Here is a 19,459-nt window from a genome sequence, read left to right as displayed (position 1 = left end):
CATCAATGATGGCTCTCCCAGGGGCCAAACATAATTTAGATTGCATATCATCATCATCTTTTCAACCACTTTAAATAGCAGCCTTGGGGAAGGAAGCAACCAAGACTGGGACAATGGTGTATGGAGAAGTTAATTCCATATCTCCACTACCAACCAAAGCAGCCACTGTGGTCCACCCCAAATATCCCTTGAAGCTGCTATATGGCACTGGAGGGACACAGCTATTGGCATATATGGCAGGGCTGTTGGAAGGATGGTAACAAGTGCCGCAGGCCTGATCCTGACTCTCCATCCCTCCTCCCCCAGTGGCTGCTTTTTTAAAAAACAAGCATGCATTCCCAAATTACATGCTGGATATAATGTGCAGTTTGATCCAGAATAGGACGCACTATCTTCGAGGGAGGGCTAATTGCAGCACCACACATGTACAGGAAATATTGTACAGTATTGTGTTTTCTAACTGATAGATCCCAAAGAAAAAGAAAGGAAAAAAGAGTTCCAACTTATTAGATGCTCATGTTATATTTTTATAAAATTATTTACACTTTTTTTTTTTTGGTCATGGGCAAATCCATTGGCACAAACAGCACAGTCACACAATATCCTTTTTGTTTTGTTTAATAGCTAACATTATATATATAGATATCTATATATATATATAGATGTGTATCTTAATTCCCCAGCGAGAGGGGCAACCAAAGGGGAAAAAAAGTAATATACAAAATAAGCTGATGGTGACACAATGCCAAAAATAGCTTATTATGTTAATTAAGTGCAAGGGAAAAAAAGCCTCAATATAAAGCTTAATTGCAATGAAGGTTCCGTTTGCCAGTTTAAATATAAGACTTGCATTAAAATATTTCTTCTTGTCTCTTTCTATCCCCCCTTCCCTCGGATGACCTATTTAAAATCTATATACACAAATCCAGTTGTAACACTTAACGGTTGCATTACGATGCATTCAAGGAATATGATTTCTCAATTAAAAAGTACACATGGCGGATGTGGTTGGTTGACATAGGCATGGCGTCGTCTTCTGAGGGTCGACGTTACGTTGAGTGCTAGCCTCAGTCAGGTGACCAGTCACCTGTTACAATATAATATCCCAACAACCCTCTTCCCAGAATCCCACAGTCTTGGTCGGCAGCAGCAGCAGCGCTCACTGGATCCATATGGTGTTCCCTCTTTCTGGCCGACGTGTCTCGACTGTCAGCTCCCCAAATGTCGAGAAGAACTGCTCCATCTCCTTCTGCAGCATGTCATTTCTCTTCTCTGCGTCTTCTTTGGCCCGCTCAGCATTGCGCATTTTAATCTCCACCATGGTGAACTTTTTCTTCTCCTGTTCCAGTTCATCATGCAAGCCAAGCATTTCTGTCTCCAGGGAGAGATTCCTTTGTTCAAGACTGGAGGAGCAAAAGTAGACAAAGGGCTTAGTATACTTTGACACTCAACGCTCATGGGCACCAAAAGAAGGATAGTTCAGTAACAGCTGTGATAGCTCAGTCAGTAGAGAATGAGGCTCTTAATCTCAAGGTTGTGGGTTTGAGCCCCGTGTTGGGCAAAAGTATCCTGATTGCAGGGGGTTGGACTGCAATAGATGGGGCCCTATCCAACTCTACAATTCTAGATAACACAGGGTGTCAGTTACATAGAAGTAAACCCCACAGAACTCAGCATACACAAAGACATGTGGCAAAGTTGTGATGTTATGGGTGAGAGAAAAACAAACAGAACTGGAGACACCTGTCAGGGACCGTGCTGAGGAGGGCTGCACTAAGAACTCTCCCAGGAGCAGGAGGACAGTATAGATTTGGAAAAGTGGTTTGCAGAGGGGCATAGTTCAGAAGGCAGAAGCTGGGAAATACTGGGTGGGGAACAGCTAGGAGAAGCAGCACTGGAAGAGAGAGGGTTAACAGATTCACAGTTGTTGGACAGCATCCAGCCCCCTTCTCCAAAGACAGGGAGAGCTCAGAAAGTCTCAGAACAGAAAGCGCAGAGGGTACAAGCTTAGATTATAAGACGTAGGAGTGACATAGATTAAAAGGTATGGAGGGTGTGTGTGAACCTTAACTGGGAGCACCACCATTTCTAGGAAACATGTTTTATTTGTTCTCTCGCTGTGATTATTAAAGTTTCTAACTGGTAAGACACTTCTTTCGTTTTATCTTTGTTTACTGCTATGGGGGAGGAAGCCAAGTCCCCAAAGCCTGACAACACCCTTCTCCAGGGATGGAGCTAATTAGCCAGTTGACAACCTACATGTGAAAAGGACCAGAGAATTTTCTAGGGGCCCATGATATATAGTGGTACTCTTGAAGCTAAGCATGCCTGCTTTGGAACTGTATGCGAGCCATTGTGGGGATGGGAGGTAAACAAAATGTTACAATAATATATATATATATATATATATATATATATATATATATATATATATATATGCTTTCGTAGATTTTCACGGGTACAGGAATGCAGGTTTTGGTGTCTTCGGGTGTCTTCCCGTGTAAGAGTCGGGGTGTCTGTGCGACGTTTCGACGAGGTCTCACTCGTCATCTTCAGGCTGGTGCTTTCGGCTTCTTGTTACTGGAACAGAGCAGAGTCTGGTGTTTGAGTTCCTATAAATACTGTTGAGGGGTGTGGTGTATAGCCTCCAACGTTCTGGGCAGAGAGGAAGTTCCTAGATTAGTGTGCCTTTTCTTCTTTTGTTCCTTAATTACTTGAGGGATATCTTGGGTGATTTCATGAGTGATATTCTGAATACCACTGGGTGGGTCATTAAGTGTAGATTAGTTGCTAAAGCTTTCGTGTCTTGACCTCTTGAGCTTGTGAAGAGTTTTTCTGAGAAGATGGCTGTGCTGCATTTAGTTGTGCACAAAAGCCGCAACTAATCTACACTTAATGACCCACCCAGTGGTATTCAGAATATCACTCATGAAATCACCCAAGATATCCCTCAAGTAATTAAGGAACAAAAGAAGAAAAGGCACACTAATCTAGGAACTTCCTCTCTGCCCAGAACGTTGGAGGCTATACACCACACCCCTCAACAGTATTTATAGGAACTCAAACACCAGACTCTGCTCTGTTCCAGTAACAAGAAGCCGAAAGCACCAGCCTGAAGATGACGAGTGAGACCTCGTCGAAACGTCGCACAGACACCCCGACTCTTACACGGGAAGACACCCGAAGACACCAAAACCATATATATATATATGCGAAATATATATATATATATAAGGCACACTATATATATATATATACGAAAGCAATATATATATATATATATATATATATATATATATATATATATATATATATATATATATGCTTTCGTAGATTTTCACGGGTACAGGAATGCAGGTTTTGGTATCTTCGGGTGTCTTCCCGTGTAAGAGTAGGGGTGTCTGGGCGACGTTTCGACGAGGTCTCACTCGTCATCTTCAGGCTGGTGCTTTCGGCTTCTTGTTACTGGAACAGAGCAGAATCTGGTGTTTGAGTTCCTATAAATACTGTTGAGGGGTGTGGTGTATAGCCTCCAACGTTCTGGGCAGAGAGGAAGTTCCTAGATTAGTGTGCCTTTTCTTCTTTTGTTCCTTAATTACTTGAGGGATATCTTGAGTGATTTCATGAGTGATATTCTGAATACCCCTGGGTGGGTCATTAAGTGTAGATTAGTTGCTAAAGCTTTCGTGTCTTGACCTCTTGAGCTTGTGAAGAGTTTTTCTGAGAAGATGGCTGTGCTGCATTTAGTTGTGCTCTGGCTTGGCTTCGTGTATAGGGGCGAGCTGTGATTTTGTGCCTTGTGCCCGCCAGATCTGTGTAGGGATTGCAGGGGGGTGCAGCATCCGGAGGTGCCACTATAGTTTGGCTACTGGATGGAGTCTGTAATATGTCTGTGGAGAGGGTCTGGGTTTGGGTCTGGTGTGGTTGATTGGTGACGGCGTTCTGTGTGCCTCTGGTTCTGGTGTCGGTTTTTGTGGGGAGGGCTAATTTCCAGATGTCTGGCAGGCGGGATGTGTCGTCACGCTTGTTCATGTTGTGAGGGTGTTTCTCTATCTCGATGGCTTCCATGATTATTCTCTTGTGGTGATGTTCCATGTTAAAGAGCAATTTGGAATCTGCAAAATTAATTTCGTGTCCTGTTTCTTTCATGTGTTGGAAAAGAGAGGAAGTTTTTTCTTCTTTTTTGACGGCATTCTTGTGTTCTGCGATACGTGCTTTTATTCGTCTGTTTGTTTGTCCAATGTACGTGGCTGGGCAGACTTTGCAGGGTATTTCATAGACCCCTTGGTTTTCCAGCTGGATTTTGTCTTTTGGGTTTCTGAGGATATTGGCTATTTTTTGGTTGGTGCAGAAGGCTGTTTTGATATTGTGTTTATGGAGGATTTTGCTAATTTTGTCTGTAGTGCCCTTGATATAAGGAAGGAGGGCCATGCCATTGTTTTCTTCTGTGTCTTGGTTTTTGGGGGGTGTTTCTTTTTGGATTAGCTTCGTAACCTTGTTTTTCTGGTATCCATTGGCGATTAACACATTTGAGAGATTCTGTAACTCAGTTGTCAAGTGGTCTTTGTCAGCCAGGCGTTTGGTTCTGGAGATGAGAGTCTTGGCTACGGAGTTTATTTGTGCAGGGTGGTGGTGTGATTGTGCATGTAAGTAGCGGTTGGTGTGTGTTTTTTTCCGGTAGATAGTGTGTCCTAGGGAGCCATCAGGTTTTTTGTAGATTAGGACGTCAAGAAATCTACAAAAAACCTGATGGCTCCCTAGGACACACTATCTACCGGAAAAAAACACACACCAACCGCTACTTACATGCACAATCACACCACCACCCTGCACAAATAAACTCCGTAGCCAAGACTCTCATCTCCAGAACCAAACGCCTGGCTGACAAAGACCACTTGACAACTGAGTTACAGAATCTCTCAAATGTGTTAATCGCCAATGGATACCAGAAAAACAAGGTTACGAAGCTAATCCAAAAAGAAACACCCCCCAAAAACCAAGACACAGAAGAAAACAATGGCATGGCCCTCCTTCCTTATATCAAGGGCACTACAGACAAAATTAGCAAAATCCTCCATAAACACAATATCAAAACAGCCTTCTGCACCAACCAAAAAATAGCCAATATCCTCAGAAACCCAAAAGACAAAATCCAGCTGGAAAACCAAGGGGTCTATGAAATACCCTGCAAAGTCTGCCCAGCCACGTACATTGGACAAACAAACAGACGAATAAAAGCACGTATCGCAGAACACAAGAATGCCGTCAAAAAAGAAGAAAAAACTTCCTCTCTTTTCCAACACATGAAAGAAACAGGACACGAAATTAATTTTGCAGATTCCAAATTGCTCTTTAACATGGAACATCACCACAAGAGAATAATCATGGAAGCCATCGAGATAGAGAAACACCCTCACAACATGAACAAGCGTGACGACACGTCCCGCCTGCCAGACATCTGGAAATTAGCCCTCCCCACAAAAACCGACACCAGAACCAGAGGCACACAGAACGCCGTCACCAATCAACCACACCAGACCCAAACCCAGACCCTCTCCACAGACATATTACAGACTCCATCCAGTAGCCAAACTATAGTGGCACCTCCGGATGCTGCACCCCCCTGCAATCCCTACACAGATCTGGCGGGCACAAGGCACAAAATCACAGCTCGCCCCTATACACGAAGCCAAGCCAGAGCACAACTAAATGCAGCACAGCCATCTTCTCAGAAAAACTCTTCACAAGCTCAAGAGGTCAAGACACGAAAGCTTTAGCAACTAATCTACACTTAATGACCCACCCAGGGGTATTCAGAATATCACTCATGAAATCACTCAAGATATCCCTCAAGTAATTAAGGAACAAAAGAAGAAAAGGCACACTAATCTAGGAACTTCCTCTCTGCCCAGAACGTTGGAGGCTATACACCACACCCCTCAACAGTATTTATAGGAACTCAAACACCAGATTCTGCTCTGTTCCAGTAACAAGAAGCCGAAAGCACCAGCCTGAAGATGACGAGTGAGACCTCGTCGAAACGTCGCCCAGACACCCCTACTCTTACACGGGAAGACACCCGAAGATACCAAAACCTGCATATATATATATATATATATATATATATATATATATATATATATATATATATGCTTTCGTAGATTTTCACGGGTACAGGAATGCAGGTTTTGGTGTCTTCGGGTGTTACTTGTTACTTGCTCTGTTCCAGTAACAAGAAGCCGAAAGCACCAGCCTGAAGATGACGAGTGAGACCTCGTCGAAACGTCGCCCAGACACCCCGACTCTTACACGGGAAGACACCCGAAGACACCAAAACCTGCATATATATATATATATATATATATATATATATATAAACATTTCAGCATGGGATTATTTAGAACAGAGGAGAGGCGAGGAATGGTACTTTTTTTACTGGCTGCTTAACTAATCTCTTTCCGCTCCCCTCCTTCCTCAAGGTACTTGGAGGGGAGGAATAATTGCACAGGCAGGGACTTTTTGCTGCTAGAGTCAAAGGCTGAAGTACCTTGCACACTGCATGTGTAGAAGCTGAATAGTAATGATGGTAATAATAATAATAATAATAATAATAATAATAATAATAATAATAATAATAAATACTTTAAAAATTATTTATACCCCACCCATCTGACTGGGTTTCCCCAGCCACTCTGGGTGGCTCCCAACAGAATATTAAAAACACTATTAAAAAATCAAACATTAAAAACTTCCCTAAACAGGGCTGCCTTCAGATGTCTTCGAAAGGTTAGATAGTTATTTATTCCCTTGACATCTGGTGCGAGGGCGTTCCACAGGGCGCCACTACCGAGAAGGCCCTCTGCCTGGTTCTCTGTAACCTCACATCTCACAGAGAGGGAACCGCCAGAAATAAAACACCAAACCTATAGTTATAGTTAGGCTCATAGAGGACCTGAGATATAGTTCTTAAGGTGTAAACCCTTGGATCAAAAGACACTCCTCCCATGGCTGGCGTGCATCCTGGAAAGCCTTTCCCTACCACCAATTTGTCCTCTTCAATGCATCTCCTTCAGGATCTGACTGCCTAAATGTTCATTTGCACTCTTACCTGCTTGTGTGGTTAAGGAACAGACATGGCACCTTCCATCTCACATTGGCAGGCAATGTGTAAGGCAGGCGGGCCTCAGAGACCCAATACAGTGGTACCTCAGGTTACATACGCTTCAGGTTACATACACTTCAGGTTACAGACTCTGCTAACCCAGAAATAGTACCTCGGATTAAGAACTTTGCTTCAGGATGAGAACAGAAAGGCGGAGGGAGGCCCCATTAGCTAAAGTGGTGCTTCAGGTTAAGAACAGTTTCAGGTTAAGAACAGACTGAACGAATTAAGCTCTTAACCCGAGGTACCACTGTGTGTACATTCTCTCAGTCCCCATTTTTTCCCCCTAAGGGAGATTTTTTTTTGCAAATTAGGGTACCACATGCTTAGATCTCTTTACAGAACAACTGCCTCATATGTCATTCAGGTGGATGTGAGGAATGCATGCACACTCCTCTATTGTTCAGACAGGAGTACCAGCTGGATCCGTAGCTCAAACATTATTGTCCAGAGCAGCCAAGGTGAGGAGGAGGCATCCACACCACAATCTGATTGGATCTTGAAGACACTTCAATGACAGGATGGCTGACTGAGCTCACCCACCAGGTTTGTCTCCTGGGGGGGGGAGGCTGCCTCTATAGGCAAATTCATGCCAAATACTGAACAGAGCTCAGGAGCACAGGCAGAGATGGCAGCTGCCTAAGGACTAAGAGAGCCAGTGTGGTGTAGTGGTTAAGAGTGGCGGACTTGTAATCTGGTGAACTGGGTTTGCATCCCCGCTCCTCCACATGCAGCTGCTGGGTGACCTTGGGCTAGTCACACTTCTTTGAAGTCTCTCAGCCCCACTCACCTCATAGAGTGTTTGTTGTGGGGGAGGAAGGGAAAGGAGAATGTTAGCCGCTTTGAGACTCCTTAGGGTAGTGATAAAGCAGGATATCAAATCCAAACTCGTTTTCTTCTTTGTTCACAACTGCATGGGGAAATGCTAGCCTAGGGAGGGATCTACATGGGGCTGCCTTTGAAGGTGACCCAGAAACTACAACTAATCCAGAATGCGGCAGCTAGACTGGTGACTAGGAGTGGCTGCCAAGACCATATAACACCGGTCCTGAAAGACCCACATTGGCTCCCAGTACATTTTTCAGCACAATTCAAAGTGTTGGTGCTGAGCTTTAAAACCCTAAATGACCTCAGCCCAGTATACCTGAATGAGCATCCCCATCCCCATCATTCAGCCTGGACACTGAGGTCCTCCTCTGAGGGTCTTCTGCTGGTTCCCTCTCTGCGAGAAGTGAGATTACAGGGAACCAGGCAGAGGGCCTCCTCAGCAGCGGTGCCCACCCTGTGGAATGCCCTCCCACCAGATGTCAAGAATATTAAAAACACGATAAAGCATCAAACATTAAGAACTTCCCTAAACAAGGCCACCTTCGGTTGTCTTTTAAAAGTCAGATAGTTGTTGATTGCCTTGTCATCTGCTGGGAGGGCGTTCCACAGGGCAGGCGCCACTACTGAGAAGGCCCTTTGCCTGGTTCCCTGTAACCTCACTTCTCACAGAGAGGGAACCAGCAGAAGGCCCTTGGAGCTGGATCTCAGTGTCCGGGCTGAACGATGGGGGTGGAGACGCTCCTTCAGGTATACAGGACCGAGGCCATTTAGGGCTTTAAAGGTCAGCACCAACATTTTGAATTGTGCTTGGAAACATACTGGGAACCAAAGAAGATCTTTCAGGACCGGTGTTATATGGTCTCGGCGGCCACTCCCAGTCACCAGTCTAGCTGCCGCATTCTGGATTAGTTGTAGTTAACAGGTCACCTTCAAAGGTAGCCCCACATAGAGCGCATTGCAGTAGTCCAAGCGGGAGATAACTAGAGCATGTACCACTCTGGCAAGACAGTCTGCGGGCAGATAGGGTCTCAACCTGTGAACCAGGTGGAGCTGATAAACAGCTGCCCTGGACACAGAATTGACCTGCGCCTCCATGGACAGCTGTGAGTCCAAAATGACACCCAGGCTGCACACCTGGTCCTTCAGGGGCACAGTTACCCCGTTCAGGATCAGGGAATCCTCCACACCAGCCCGCCCCCTGTCCCCCAAGGACAGTACTTCTGTCTTGTCAGGATTCAACTTCAATCCGTTAGCTGCCATCCATCCTCCAACCGCCTCCAGACACTCACACAGGACCTTCACCACCTTCACTTGTTCTGATTTAAAAGAGAGGTAGAGCTGGGTATCATCCGCATATTGATGAACACCCAGCCCAAAAATATGAGCCTTTCCAAGGCTTGGTCCAGCACTTAACCGGCCTAGGGCTCTGAAAGGTTGAAGCCATTTCTAAGGCTCATTTGCAATTTTTTTATAATGGAATCAAAGCCTCTTGAGCTCATTAAAATCCATGCTATGAATCTAAAAACAGAAGAACTTTTGCACTTGCAGCCGCTGAGAAACACATTTTCCTTTTCGAGTGTCCCCTGGCATGCAGCGAAATAAATTTAGTGATACTCGTTGGCATTTACGGCTGGACTTTTTGATCACTTGGTTCAGACGGGAAGATGCCAGCCATATATAATCCCCTATGAGATAAATTAAGCCGAGTGCTAAGACGTCTCCTGACCTTTTTTCTTGCTCATTGTTAATGCAACACTTCATGTCAGAGCATATATAATTTAAATGATTTTTCCTTGGGATCTGACTGAAGGGCCCCAGTGTAATGATCTTAGCTCACCTGACTAGCAAATAATGTATGGCTTTTCTCATCTGGAGGGGAGCATGAGCTGGCCAACCTGAATACTTCTTGAACTGGGTTAGTTGGATTTAAGCCGATGAATAATGCAGCCCTCATTGCACTGGCACATAAATGCTTTAGGCTACAATCCTCTATGTGCACTTATTACCTGGGGGAAAGTCCCATTGAACACAATGGGGCTTACTGGTGGGTAGGCATGCATAGGACTGCACCGTAAAGAACGGGAGCTCTGACCCTGGCAGCTTACCTTCTTATCCTTGTTTCATACTCCAGCTTCTGTTTCGCCATTTCCTGCTTTAAGCTCGACACAAGGCTATGCAAAGCACTGTGGTTGCCCGTGTTGTTGACAACAAACGTTTCGCTGTTGTCGCTGCTGCTCGTCGCTCGGCTGCTGCGCCCCCCAACGCTTCTGCGGTCGCCTTTGTTCTCGTAATCTCCTTGGTTGGAGAGGTCTTCGTGCTGGGGCTCATCCAGGAGGACAGGGTCTTCGAAATTGGCCCCGTAAAAGTCTTGCTCAGGGCAAGTGGTGGTGGAGGAGCGGCAGGAGTTGGAATGTTCGGGGAGGGAAATTTCACAAGAGGAAGTGGACCAAGTCGCACTGTCGACACTCTGCTTGTCTTCGGCATTCAGTATGGAGAACTGCTGGTGCACGTTGTCATAGGTAGAGAGTCTGTTGTGCTGGCCAGAGTCCCCCGTGGGCTCCTTCTGCTTGTTGTCCCGCAGTGTCACGTACCCATTGGACATCCAGCCCTGGTTCCGGCTGTTCAGAGAGTTGCTGTGGGCATCTGTGCTGGAGATGCCCATTCGCACCCCTCCATTCTGCACGCTGTGGGTGCCCATTTTGGTGACTGGCCCTTTCAGGGAAGATGTTCTTCTGCTCTGCAAGGTACCATTGGGCAAGGCTGGCGATGTCTTCTCTTGACCCTCCACAGAGCTGCTGAAGGATCCGTTGGTGACGATGCCACTGCCTTTATTGAACGCTGGGTTTTTCTTCACCATAAGGGGTGGGCTTCTGGTGATGTCCAGTTTGTGAATGCTGTTCCTTGGGCTATTTGACTTGCTCCCAGGCTGAGCTGTAGGAGAGCCGTTCTCCACAATGGTTCTTTGGGGAGACTCTGGTTTATCCCAAGAACAGTGTCTCAGTGGTGAAGAATCCTTGGTGTTGTTGTTTTCTTTGTTCTGGAGCTGACCGATGATTACTTTCTTTTGGACCTCGTTGTTGTTGTTGCTCACCTCCTGCCCGCTTTGGACGTCCCCATCCTTGGGAAACAGCAGCTCGTGCTCACTTATCATCATGGACATCAGCTGCTGGACAACAACAGTACCTAGAAGAAGACCACATAAACACAACCAACATTTAAACGGCAGGTAACCACTGAAGAAGAAGGCTTGTATCAAAGCCTATCTGTTGTAAGACTTGGTAACTACATGATCAATTTTCTAGTGAAAACTGAAAGCAAAGGACACCTTCCAGTTTTTGTCACTCATCATTTGTTTCTCTCTCTTAAATGTTGTTAGTAAAGCACGATGGAAACCGACCGCTGCATTGCACTCATTTTGCAGGTTTGGGCCAATGCCTTGCTTCCTCCCTATCTTTGTAGTTGCCAACCTGCAAAAGATGGGATGATCTCAACAAGGAGTGCTGTGTCCAATTCTGGACACCAGTTTAAGAAGGAAATTGACAAGTTGGAATGCGTGCAGAGGAGGGTGATCAAGTTAGAATCATAGAATCATAGAGTTGGAAGAGACCACAAGGGCCATCGAGTCCAACCCCCTGCCAAGCAGGAAACACCATCAGAGCACTCCTGACATATGGTTGTCAAGCTTCTGCTTAAAGACCTCCAAAGAAGGAGACTCCACCACACTCCTTGGCAGCAAATTCCACTGTCGAACAGCTCTTTCTGTCAGGAAGTTCTTCCTAATGTTTAGGTTGTCCCATAACTTAATAGAAATCTGTATTTTCTCATAAAACTTTTTTTTAATGGGATATTGACGTTTATTGTTTGCTGTGTTCTGTGTTGTAAAAAGGGCTATACATATATTAAAAAAAAGAAATTAAGAAAGAAGCCCTCCTGCAATACTTTGGCTTTTATATTAGCCTGTAGATTTTCTAGCCTATATAAAGGGATCTTTCTCTTCCAAGCTCAAGATAGTTCCATTCTTGTAGCTCCAGTTGCATCAGAAGAACAATGCACCAAATTTTACTTAAGTGCTGAATTCCATACAGGTTGGCTCCTCTTCCTAATCACATCAGCAGCTGCCATGAACCAATCACACAACTGTAGGTGGCCCATCAAACAGGCCCCTCTCAATCTCCCTTCTTCCCCCATGCCAGTTTGGACACGTCACTATTCTGTGGTTTCCAGAATACTGATAAGGTTGAGTTTGTCATGTCAGAGCAAGACAAATATCTAAGCATAATAGCCAGCGGCTTTAGGAACACAACAACAACAACAACAACAACAAAAATCATGGTGGAAAGAAATAATCAAAAGATGAATGGTCTAATTACAATTTCTGAGGTTACCTTCAGTTTTACTCCAGTTTTGAACAGCATGTAGCTGGCTGGATTCAGGATCCTGCAGCAGTGAGCAGTTGAGTTATCTCCTCATCCCCTCCCCCCCCCTGTTTCTGCAATGTTTAGTTGTGCCGACTGGAGCAGCGCATGATAATGAGAAGGGATGTTAAATCAATTTAATATAAATGTCATTAAGCGCTCCAAAATGAGACTGGGTGCAGCCGCCACAGTGCATCGCACAGTTCTTCAGTGCTGAGTATGCTTCTGCTTATGTTATGAATCAAAGCGTGCTCCCTTAAGCCAGGAGGGAGATTGTTTTGAAATGCATTATAATGAATGACCATGTTTCCTTCTGTAGAAGGCCATAGCGCACAAGCAGTACGACTTCCTTGGTAATTTTTGGAGCGTGTCTTTGATGCTAGGCCATGGGTAGGCAAACTAAGGCCCGGGGGGTGGATCCGGCCCAATCACTTTCTAAATCCAGCCCGCGGACAGTCCAGGAATCAGCCTGTTTTTACATGAGTAGAATGTGTGATTTTATTTAAAATGCATCTCTGGGTTATTTGTGGGGCATAGGAATTTGTTCATTCCTCCCCCAAAAAATATAGTCCAGCCCCCCCACAAGGTCTGAGGGACAGTGGACCAGCCCCCTGCTGAAAAAGTTTGCTGACTCTTGGGCATATGGCAAGAAGTGGCACTTTCCTCTGATCTGATCCTTCCTGAAATGGCATTTTTTTGGGAGGCTATAATCACATTTCCAAGGGACGTGGGTGGCGCTGTGGGTTAAGCCACAGAGCCTAGGACTTGCCAATCAGAAGGTTGGTGGTTCAAATCCTGCAACGGGGTGAGCTCCGGTTGCTTGGTCCCTGCTCCTGCCAACCTAGCAGTTCGAAAGCACGTCAAAGTGCAAGTAGATAAATAGGTACCACTCCAGTGGGAAGGTAAACGGCGTTTCTGTGTGCTGCTCCGGTTTGCCAGAAGTGGCTTAGTCATGCTGGTCACATGACCCAGAAGCTGTACGCCGGCTCCCTTGGCCAATAAAGCGAGATGAGCGCTGCAACCCCAGAGTCATTCACGACTGGACCTAATGGTCAGGGGTCCCTTTACCCTTTACCTAATCACATTTCCAGGCATAATTCTTTGATGTGCCGGATGCTTCTGAGCAATAACTGGGAGTGAAGATGACCCCATGACACTTTGTAGCCAATCAGGCTTGGCTTCTTGCTGATGTCACTGAGGGCAAATGAAGTCATTCAGAGTGATGGGAATATTTCCTTGAAGGGCAAAGCAAACGTTTCATCCCTTTTCAAAAAGCAATCGACCAAAATATTCTCAAAACACACCAAACGCCTGTCAAAGCTAAAGCCTGATACAGATTTACGTGCCTACAGAGACGTGATCCTTACCGAGTTCAGTGATACTTGCTACCTAGTAAGTGTGCGCAGGATTGCAGCTCCAGAGATTGGAATTTTTTTCCTTCTGATCAGGATGATTCCGACCTCCCCCCACCCCCAATGCTCATCACAGGGCTATGGAACAAAAGCATGCATGGATGTTTCTTGCGCCCTTCTAAATGAGTTACACAAACAGTGATCTCACTTCTCATACTTAATGAGTTATGGGGGGGAAGCACAAATTATTATTGCAACTGAAATATGAGCATCTGCAATCAAGGGAGCACTTTCATTTGCAGGCTGTTCTCCCTCCGCTCTCTAATTAGCAAAATAAATCATCTGTTGATGAGAGGGATGTAAATCCACCGAAGAAGAGGAAGAAGCTAAGAACCTGATATCTGGATTTTTTAATTTTTATTTTTGCAGCTGGGCATTATTGCCTTGTTAGGAACTTAAGGGTCTCCTTCGCTGGATCAGGGTAAGGTTCATAGTTCAGTTTTACAGCACATTATTCTAAGTTAAATTTCAGGGATTTGCAGGCTGGGTTGAAGATGATTCCTGTCTGAAACTCTGGAGAGCTGCAGGCAGTCAGTGAAGACAATACGAAGCAAGATGCACCAATCATGGATGATCATGGACTCGGTAGAAGGCAGCTTCCCTTGATAGGGCAAGGCCTTGGAAAGATAAGAGGTTTATGTCGTCCACTGCTGTATTTCCCAGCAGTGGTCGCTCAACTTTTAAAATTATTCTTCCTATATTTATATCGACAAACCTAGGCAGCATCTTAAAAAGTAGAGACATCACCTTGCCAACAAAGGTCCATACAGTAAAAGCTATGGTTTTCCCAGTAGTGATGTATGGAAGTGAAAGCTGGACCATAAAGAAGGCTGGTCGCCAAATAATTGATGCTTTTGAATTATGGTGCTGGAGGAGACTCTTGAGAGTCCCATGGACTGCAAGAAGATCAACCCTATCCATTCTTAAGGAAATCAGCCCTGAGTGCTCACTGGAAGGACAGATCGTGAAGTTGAGGCTCCAATACTTTGGCCACCTCATGAGAAGGGAAGACTCCCTGGAAAAGACCCTGGTGCTGGGAAAGATGGAGGGCACAAGGAGAAGGGGATGACAGAAGACGAGATGGTTGGACAATGTTCTCGAAGCTACGAACATGAGTTTGACCAAACTGCGGGAGGCAGTGGAAGACAGGAGTGCCTGGCGTGCTCTGGTCCATGGGGTCACAAAGAGTCGGCCATGATTAAACAACTAAACAACAACAACAAATTATATCCTGCCTTCTTGTAAGACTGTAACTCAAAGCAGCTTTCACAAATTCAAACAGACAAATTGCAAAAAGCTGAAAACATGAAAGAGAAGTTTAAAAGTAATTAATATCGAATAGAATTAAAACTATATATAAAAAAGGCAAATCTGCTGAAATTCAGGCAGTAGAGAAGCACAGTTCTGCCAAGAGTCCTTTCCTTTTAAAAACCACCAGTATAATTATATATTTTTGTAAATATTTTGAGTTACAATATTTGTACGTAGAAACGTTTGGACGGTTTTCCAGTGCAAAGCAAATACTCAAACAAACAAATGTTTTTGCTGCTATGTTTTGTGTCCACACATGGGTCCCAAATCATAGCTAAACTAAAATCCTGGTTGGCCGCTGTGAGAACAGGTTGCTGGACTAAGATGAGCTACTGGCCTGATCCAGGAGGCACTTCTTTTTATTACACTTGATTCTTAATTTTACTTGATGGATGCTTCCAATATAGATGCCACGGTTCTGCTCCAAGCAACTAGGTAAAGGTAAAGGTCCTTTAGGTCCAGTCGTGGACGACTCTCAGGTTGTGGCGCTCATCTCACTTTACATGCAGATGGAGCCGGTGTTTGTACGCAGACAGCAGACAGGGTCATGTGGCCAGCATGACTAAGCCGCTTCTGGCGAACCAGAGCAGCGCACGGAAACGCCGTTTACCTTCCCGCCGGAGCGGCACCTATTTATCTACTTGCACTTTGATGTGCTTTCGAACTGCTACGTTGGCAGGAGCAGGGACCGAGCAATGGGAGCTCACCCCGTCGTGGGGATTCGAACTGCCGACCTTCTGATCGGCAAGTCCTAGGCTCTGTGGTTCAGACCACAGCGCCACCCGCGTCCCCTCCAAGTCTTGCATAAATACAGCCTGTTACATCAGATCTGGCCCTCTTGTATTTTGCATACCTGCACATGCTGCTGTTTGGTTGTTTTCAAGTTCCACAAAGCGTTTTTACTATATTAAATTAAACCCTACTGTTGCATCAATGTTCTTGCCAGGATCCTCAGACCAGCTAACTGAACCTTTGCGGTGGGTTTTGCTTTCTCACTCACCTTCCATGATGGTCAAGGGATCCTCCACTTTGGGGCGCAGGATGTTGGGACCAAACACAGTAGCCAGGTTTTGCACACTCATTTTGTTGACTCCGGAATAGGACTGAACTTCATCAAGGAATCTGTTAATGCATCCAAAAAAGCATGGGGGAGGCGAGGGGAGGGGAGTCCAGAATCAGGATTCAGTCAACTATAAATGACAGGGCCGAACCAGGCGAGATGCTATTCATGCAATTAGCAATTATGCATAAATGTGCAAAGGAGACATGCTCCCTCACCCCACCCTACCGCTAATAAAATTTCTCCCTTGTATCTTTTCCTTTGTGTGTTGTATTTTAATTTTTTTTATTTGAATGTAAGTCTGCAGATAGGGAGTGTCTTGTTTTGAGTGGAGCTACCAGACTGGTTACTGGGAGCGGTCGCTGGGACCATATAATAACACCAGTCCTGAAAGACCTACATTGGCTCTCCATACATTTCTAAGCATAATTCAAAGTACTGGTGCTAATCTTGAAAGCTCTAAATGGCTTTAGCCCTGCGCACCTGAAGGAGCGTCTCCACCCCTATCATTCAGCCCGGACACTGAGGTCCAACTTCAAGGGCCTTCTGACAGTTCCCTCACTGTGAGAAGTGAAGTTATAGGGTTTCAGGGACATGCAGGCAGCGAGGGAGGAAAGAATGGGAGGATACAGGGAACGATCTCCACTGATTAGTACTGGCTCGTCCTCAGAGCACCCGCCCTGTGGAATGCCCTCCCATCAGATGTAAAGGAAATAAACAACTATCTGAATTTTAGAAGACATCTGAAGGCAGCCCTGTTTAGAGAAGATTTTAATGTTTGATGTCTTACTGTGTTTTTATTTGTTGGAAGCCACACAGAATACCTGAGGTAACCCAGTCAGATGGGTGGCATATAAATTATTATTATTATTATTGGTAGTAGTACATTCTTTCCCCACAGAGGTGAATTTGGTGTCTTCATTATACAGCTTTCACAGACACACTTCTTTACTCTGACCTTTGAGAGAGAGAGATTGTAGGGCCCGCTCTCATAATTCTAATTTACTTTAAGCTGCTTTAAACGTTTGCCCTGGGACCTTACAGCAAAGGGCAGGTAATAAATCAATAATGATAACAGCAGCAACAACAAGAAGAAGATGTAGTAGAAGTTAAAATTTAACTGTTCTGTTGTTACTCCTTAAAGAGCTGTTCACAGAAAACTGTTCTATCTAATGATGTCTTTGGGAATGCTAAGGCAATCGGTGCTTTGAGATTCTTGTGGGGATATTTACCTGCAAATATACTGCAGCAGGTTGAAGTTGACAGGCGGCAAACTCTTCACTTGCTTCACCAGTTCATTCAGCCCCTGTGTGAAAATGAGATCCGCAGCATTAGAAACCACAAAGAAAGTGACCAAAACATAATACTTCCCACTTTCCTTTAAAAACTATCCATACAGATTGTGATGGGCGATTGCAGCTGCTCACATGTGTTGAGACAATTCACAGCTGCCACCTACAAACACCCATTTCCAATTGCGAAAGGTTGGCTTAGCATGTTTGGTTCCAGGATATGGTTAGAAGGCCCATGATGGAGCAGCTTCTAAGCACGTCTGGTTCTTCTGTAGCTCTGAGAGTGGAGTATGGATCTCCTTACAACTCTCAGCAAAACCCTTTGCAAAAACTACAGCTGCCAGAATTCTTTGGGAGAAGCCATGACCATTTAAAACACTATGATACCACTTTAAATAGACGGTACGGATGTGGCCTTTGTCCCATTCTCAGGTGTATGGGGAGGGGCCAGAGCTCAGTGGTAGAGCAAGAATGAGGTCCCATGTTAAATCTCTAGCATCTCCAATGAAAAAGGGAGCCAGAAAGAGCTCTGCCTGAGACCTTGGAGAGGCACTGTCAGGAGACAATACTGAGCTACATGGACAAATAGTCTGAACTGGTATAAGGCAGCTTACCAAGTTTCTTTTTAATCATTTTTAAATTGATTTTCCAATAAAAACAGCCAATTAACATATCCATGTCATAATCCAGGGGACGTGGGTGGCGCTGTGGGTTAAACCACAGAGCCTAGGACTTGCCGATCAGAAGGTCGGCGGTTCGAATCCCCGTGAGCTCCTGTTGCTCGGTCCCTGCTCCTGCCAACCTAGCAGTTCGAAAGCACGTCAAAGTGCAAGTAGATAAATAGGTACCGCTCTGGCGGGAAGGTAAATGGCGTGTCCGTGCGCTGCTCTGGTTCGCCAGAAGTGGCTTAGTCATGCTGGCCACATGACCCGGAAGCTGTACGCCAGCTCCCTCGGCCATTAAAGCAAGATGAGCGCCGCAACCCCAGAGTTGGCCATGACTTTACCTTTACTATCATAATCCATTTATAAACAATAAACTAAAATAAAAAACGACCAAATTACAGTCCAAATTATTAATTATAGATTATTATTTTTCCGGGCTCCCCATAGTCTGGACCTCTGAAGTGTATCTCCAATATCTTCATTCCAGGCAGCTTCCCAAGTTTCTAAGGTATATCATAGAAACAGCCAACATAAAACGAAGGCGACCAAACAGGAGTTAAATCACTTCACTCAAAATCCCTCAATAAGACTGCCAAACACCTGATAATTTCACACACTGGAATCAAGGCTGCAAACTCACCGTTTCCTCTTCCTTGCTGAGTAGTTTGGCGCAGGCGAGAAAGTCTTCATATTTGGCATATGGAATGACTGGCTCTGGGAGCTCTCTGAGGTACAGCTTCAAAAGCGACGCCACTGTGTGTACATCTGTGTTTCTGTTGGGAGGGAAGGGATGAGATTACTGCTGGAAATGTAGCGCAAGGCACCTAGAAAGCTATCGCTGTTTTCGCGCAGATCTAAATACATATTTTATTATGTATTTTATTGCAAAAAATGTGTTTAGGTACATATTTTATTTCAACACACACATTTCTAAATGTGTTTCATCCTGAAATACTCAAAATGACCGTAAATTTTGAGACGTTTGTCATCTGAAGGATTTGTGTTATGTACTGAAGTTCTCACCCTGGGCCAGCAGAGGGATACTGTAGATAGTTTTCACTCAGGTCCACATATGCAAACAAGGGATTGAAAGTGACGTTCAGTGATTGGATAGTTACAGAAAATGGTTACTGTTGCATTCTAGTGGAGCTCTATATAAGCAGGCTGGCTGAACCCTTCAGTTCAGTTCTGTTCTGGCCTGTGAATAAATAAGAGCTTTTTGAAGAATTGCTGTGTCGTCTGATATGTTCACCCACAACTTAACAATTTGTATGCTGCAATCTGCACATTTGTCTGAGAGGTGTGGCTTAGGTC

At 44.9% G+C, this 19,459-nt stretch overlaps 1 protein-coding gene across 6 annotated transcripts in view; it reads right to left on the bottom strand.

Annotated features, from left to right (window-relative positions):
* Nucleotides 1-503: 503 nt before the first annotated feature.
* The window catches only part of ARHGAP24 (Rho GTPase activating protein 24), a 436,664-nt gene continuing 417,708 nt past the window's right edge, over nt 504-19,459 (bottom strand). For all 6 annotated transcript variants that reach the window (XM_082236421.1, XM_082236422.1, XM_082236423.1 and 3 more), the window contains 5 exons: nt 18,786-18,918; nt 17,421-17,494; nt 16,129-16,250; nt 10,096-11,173; nt 504-1,403 (listed from right to left, as the gene is read on the bottom strand). In XM_082236421.1, the coding sequence (XP_082092547.1) occupies nt 1,160-1,403; nt 10,096-11,173; nt 16,129-16,250; nt 17,421-17,494; nt 18,786-18,918 (1,651 nt within the window). In that variant the 3' untranslated portion in view covers nt 504-1,159. The remainder of the gene's footprint in view (nt 1,404-10,095; nt 11,174-16,128; nt 16,251-17,420; nt 17,495-18,785; nt 18,919-19,459) is intronic.

The sequence above is a fragment of the Podarcis vaucheri genome (genome assembly GCF_965113315.1).
Source record: "Podarcis vaucheri genome assembly, chromosome: 9".
NCBI lineage: Eukaryota > Metazoa > Chordata > Lepidosauria > Squamata > Lacertidae > Podarcis > Podarcis vaucheri.
This window is presented reverse-complemented; position numbering and strand designations above follow the sequence as displayed.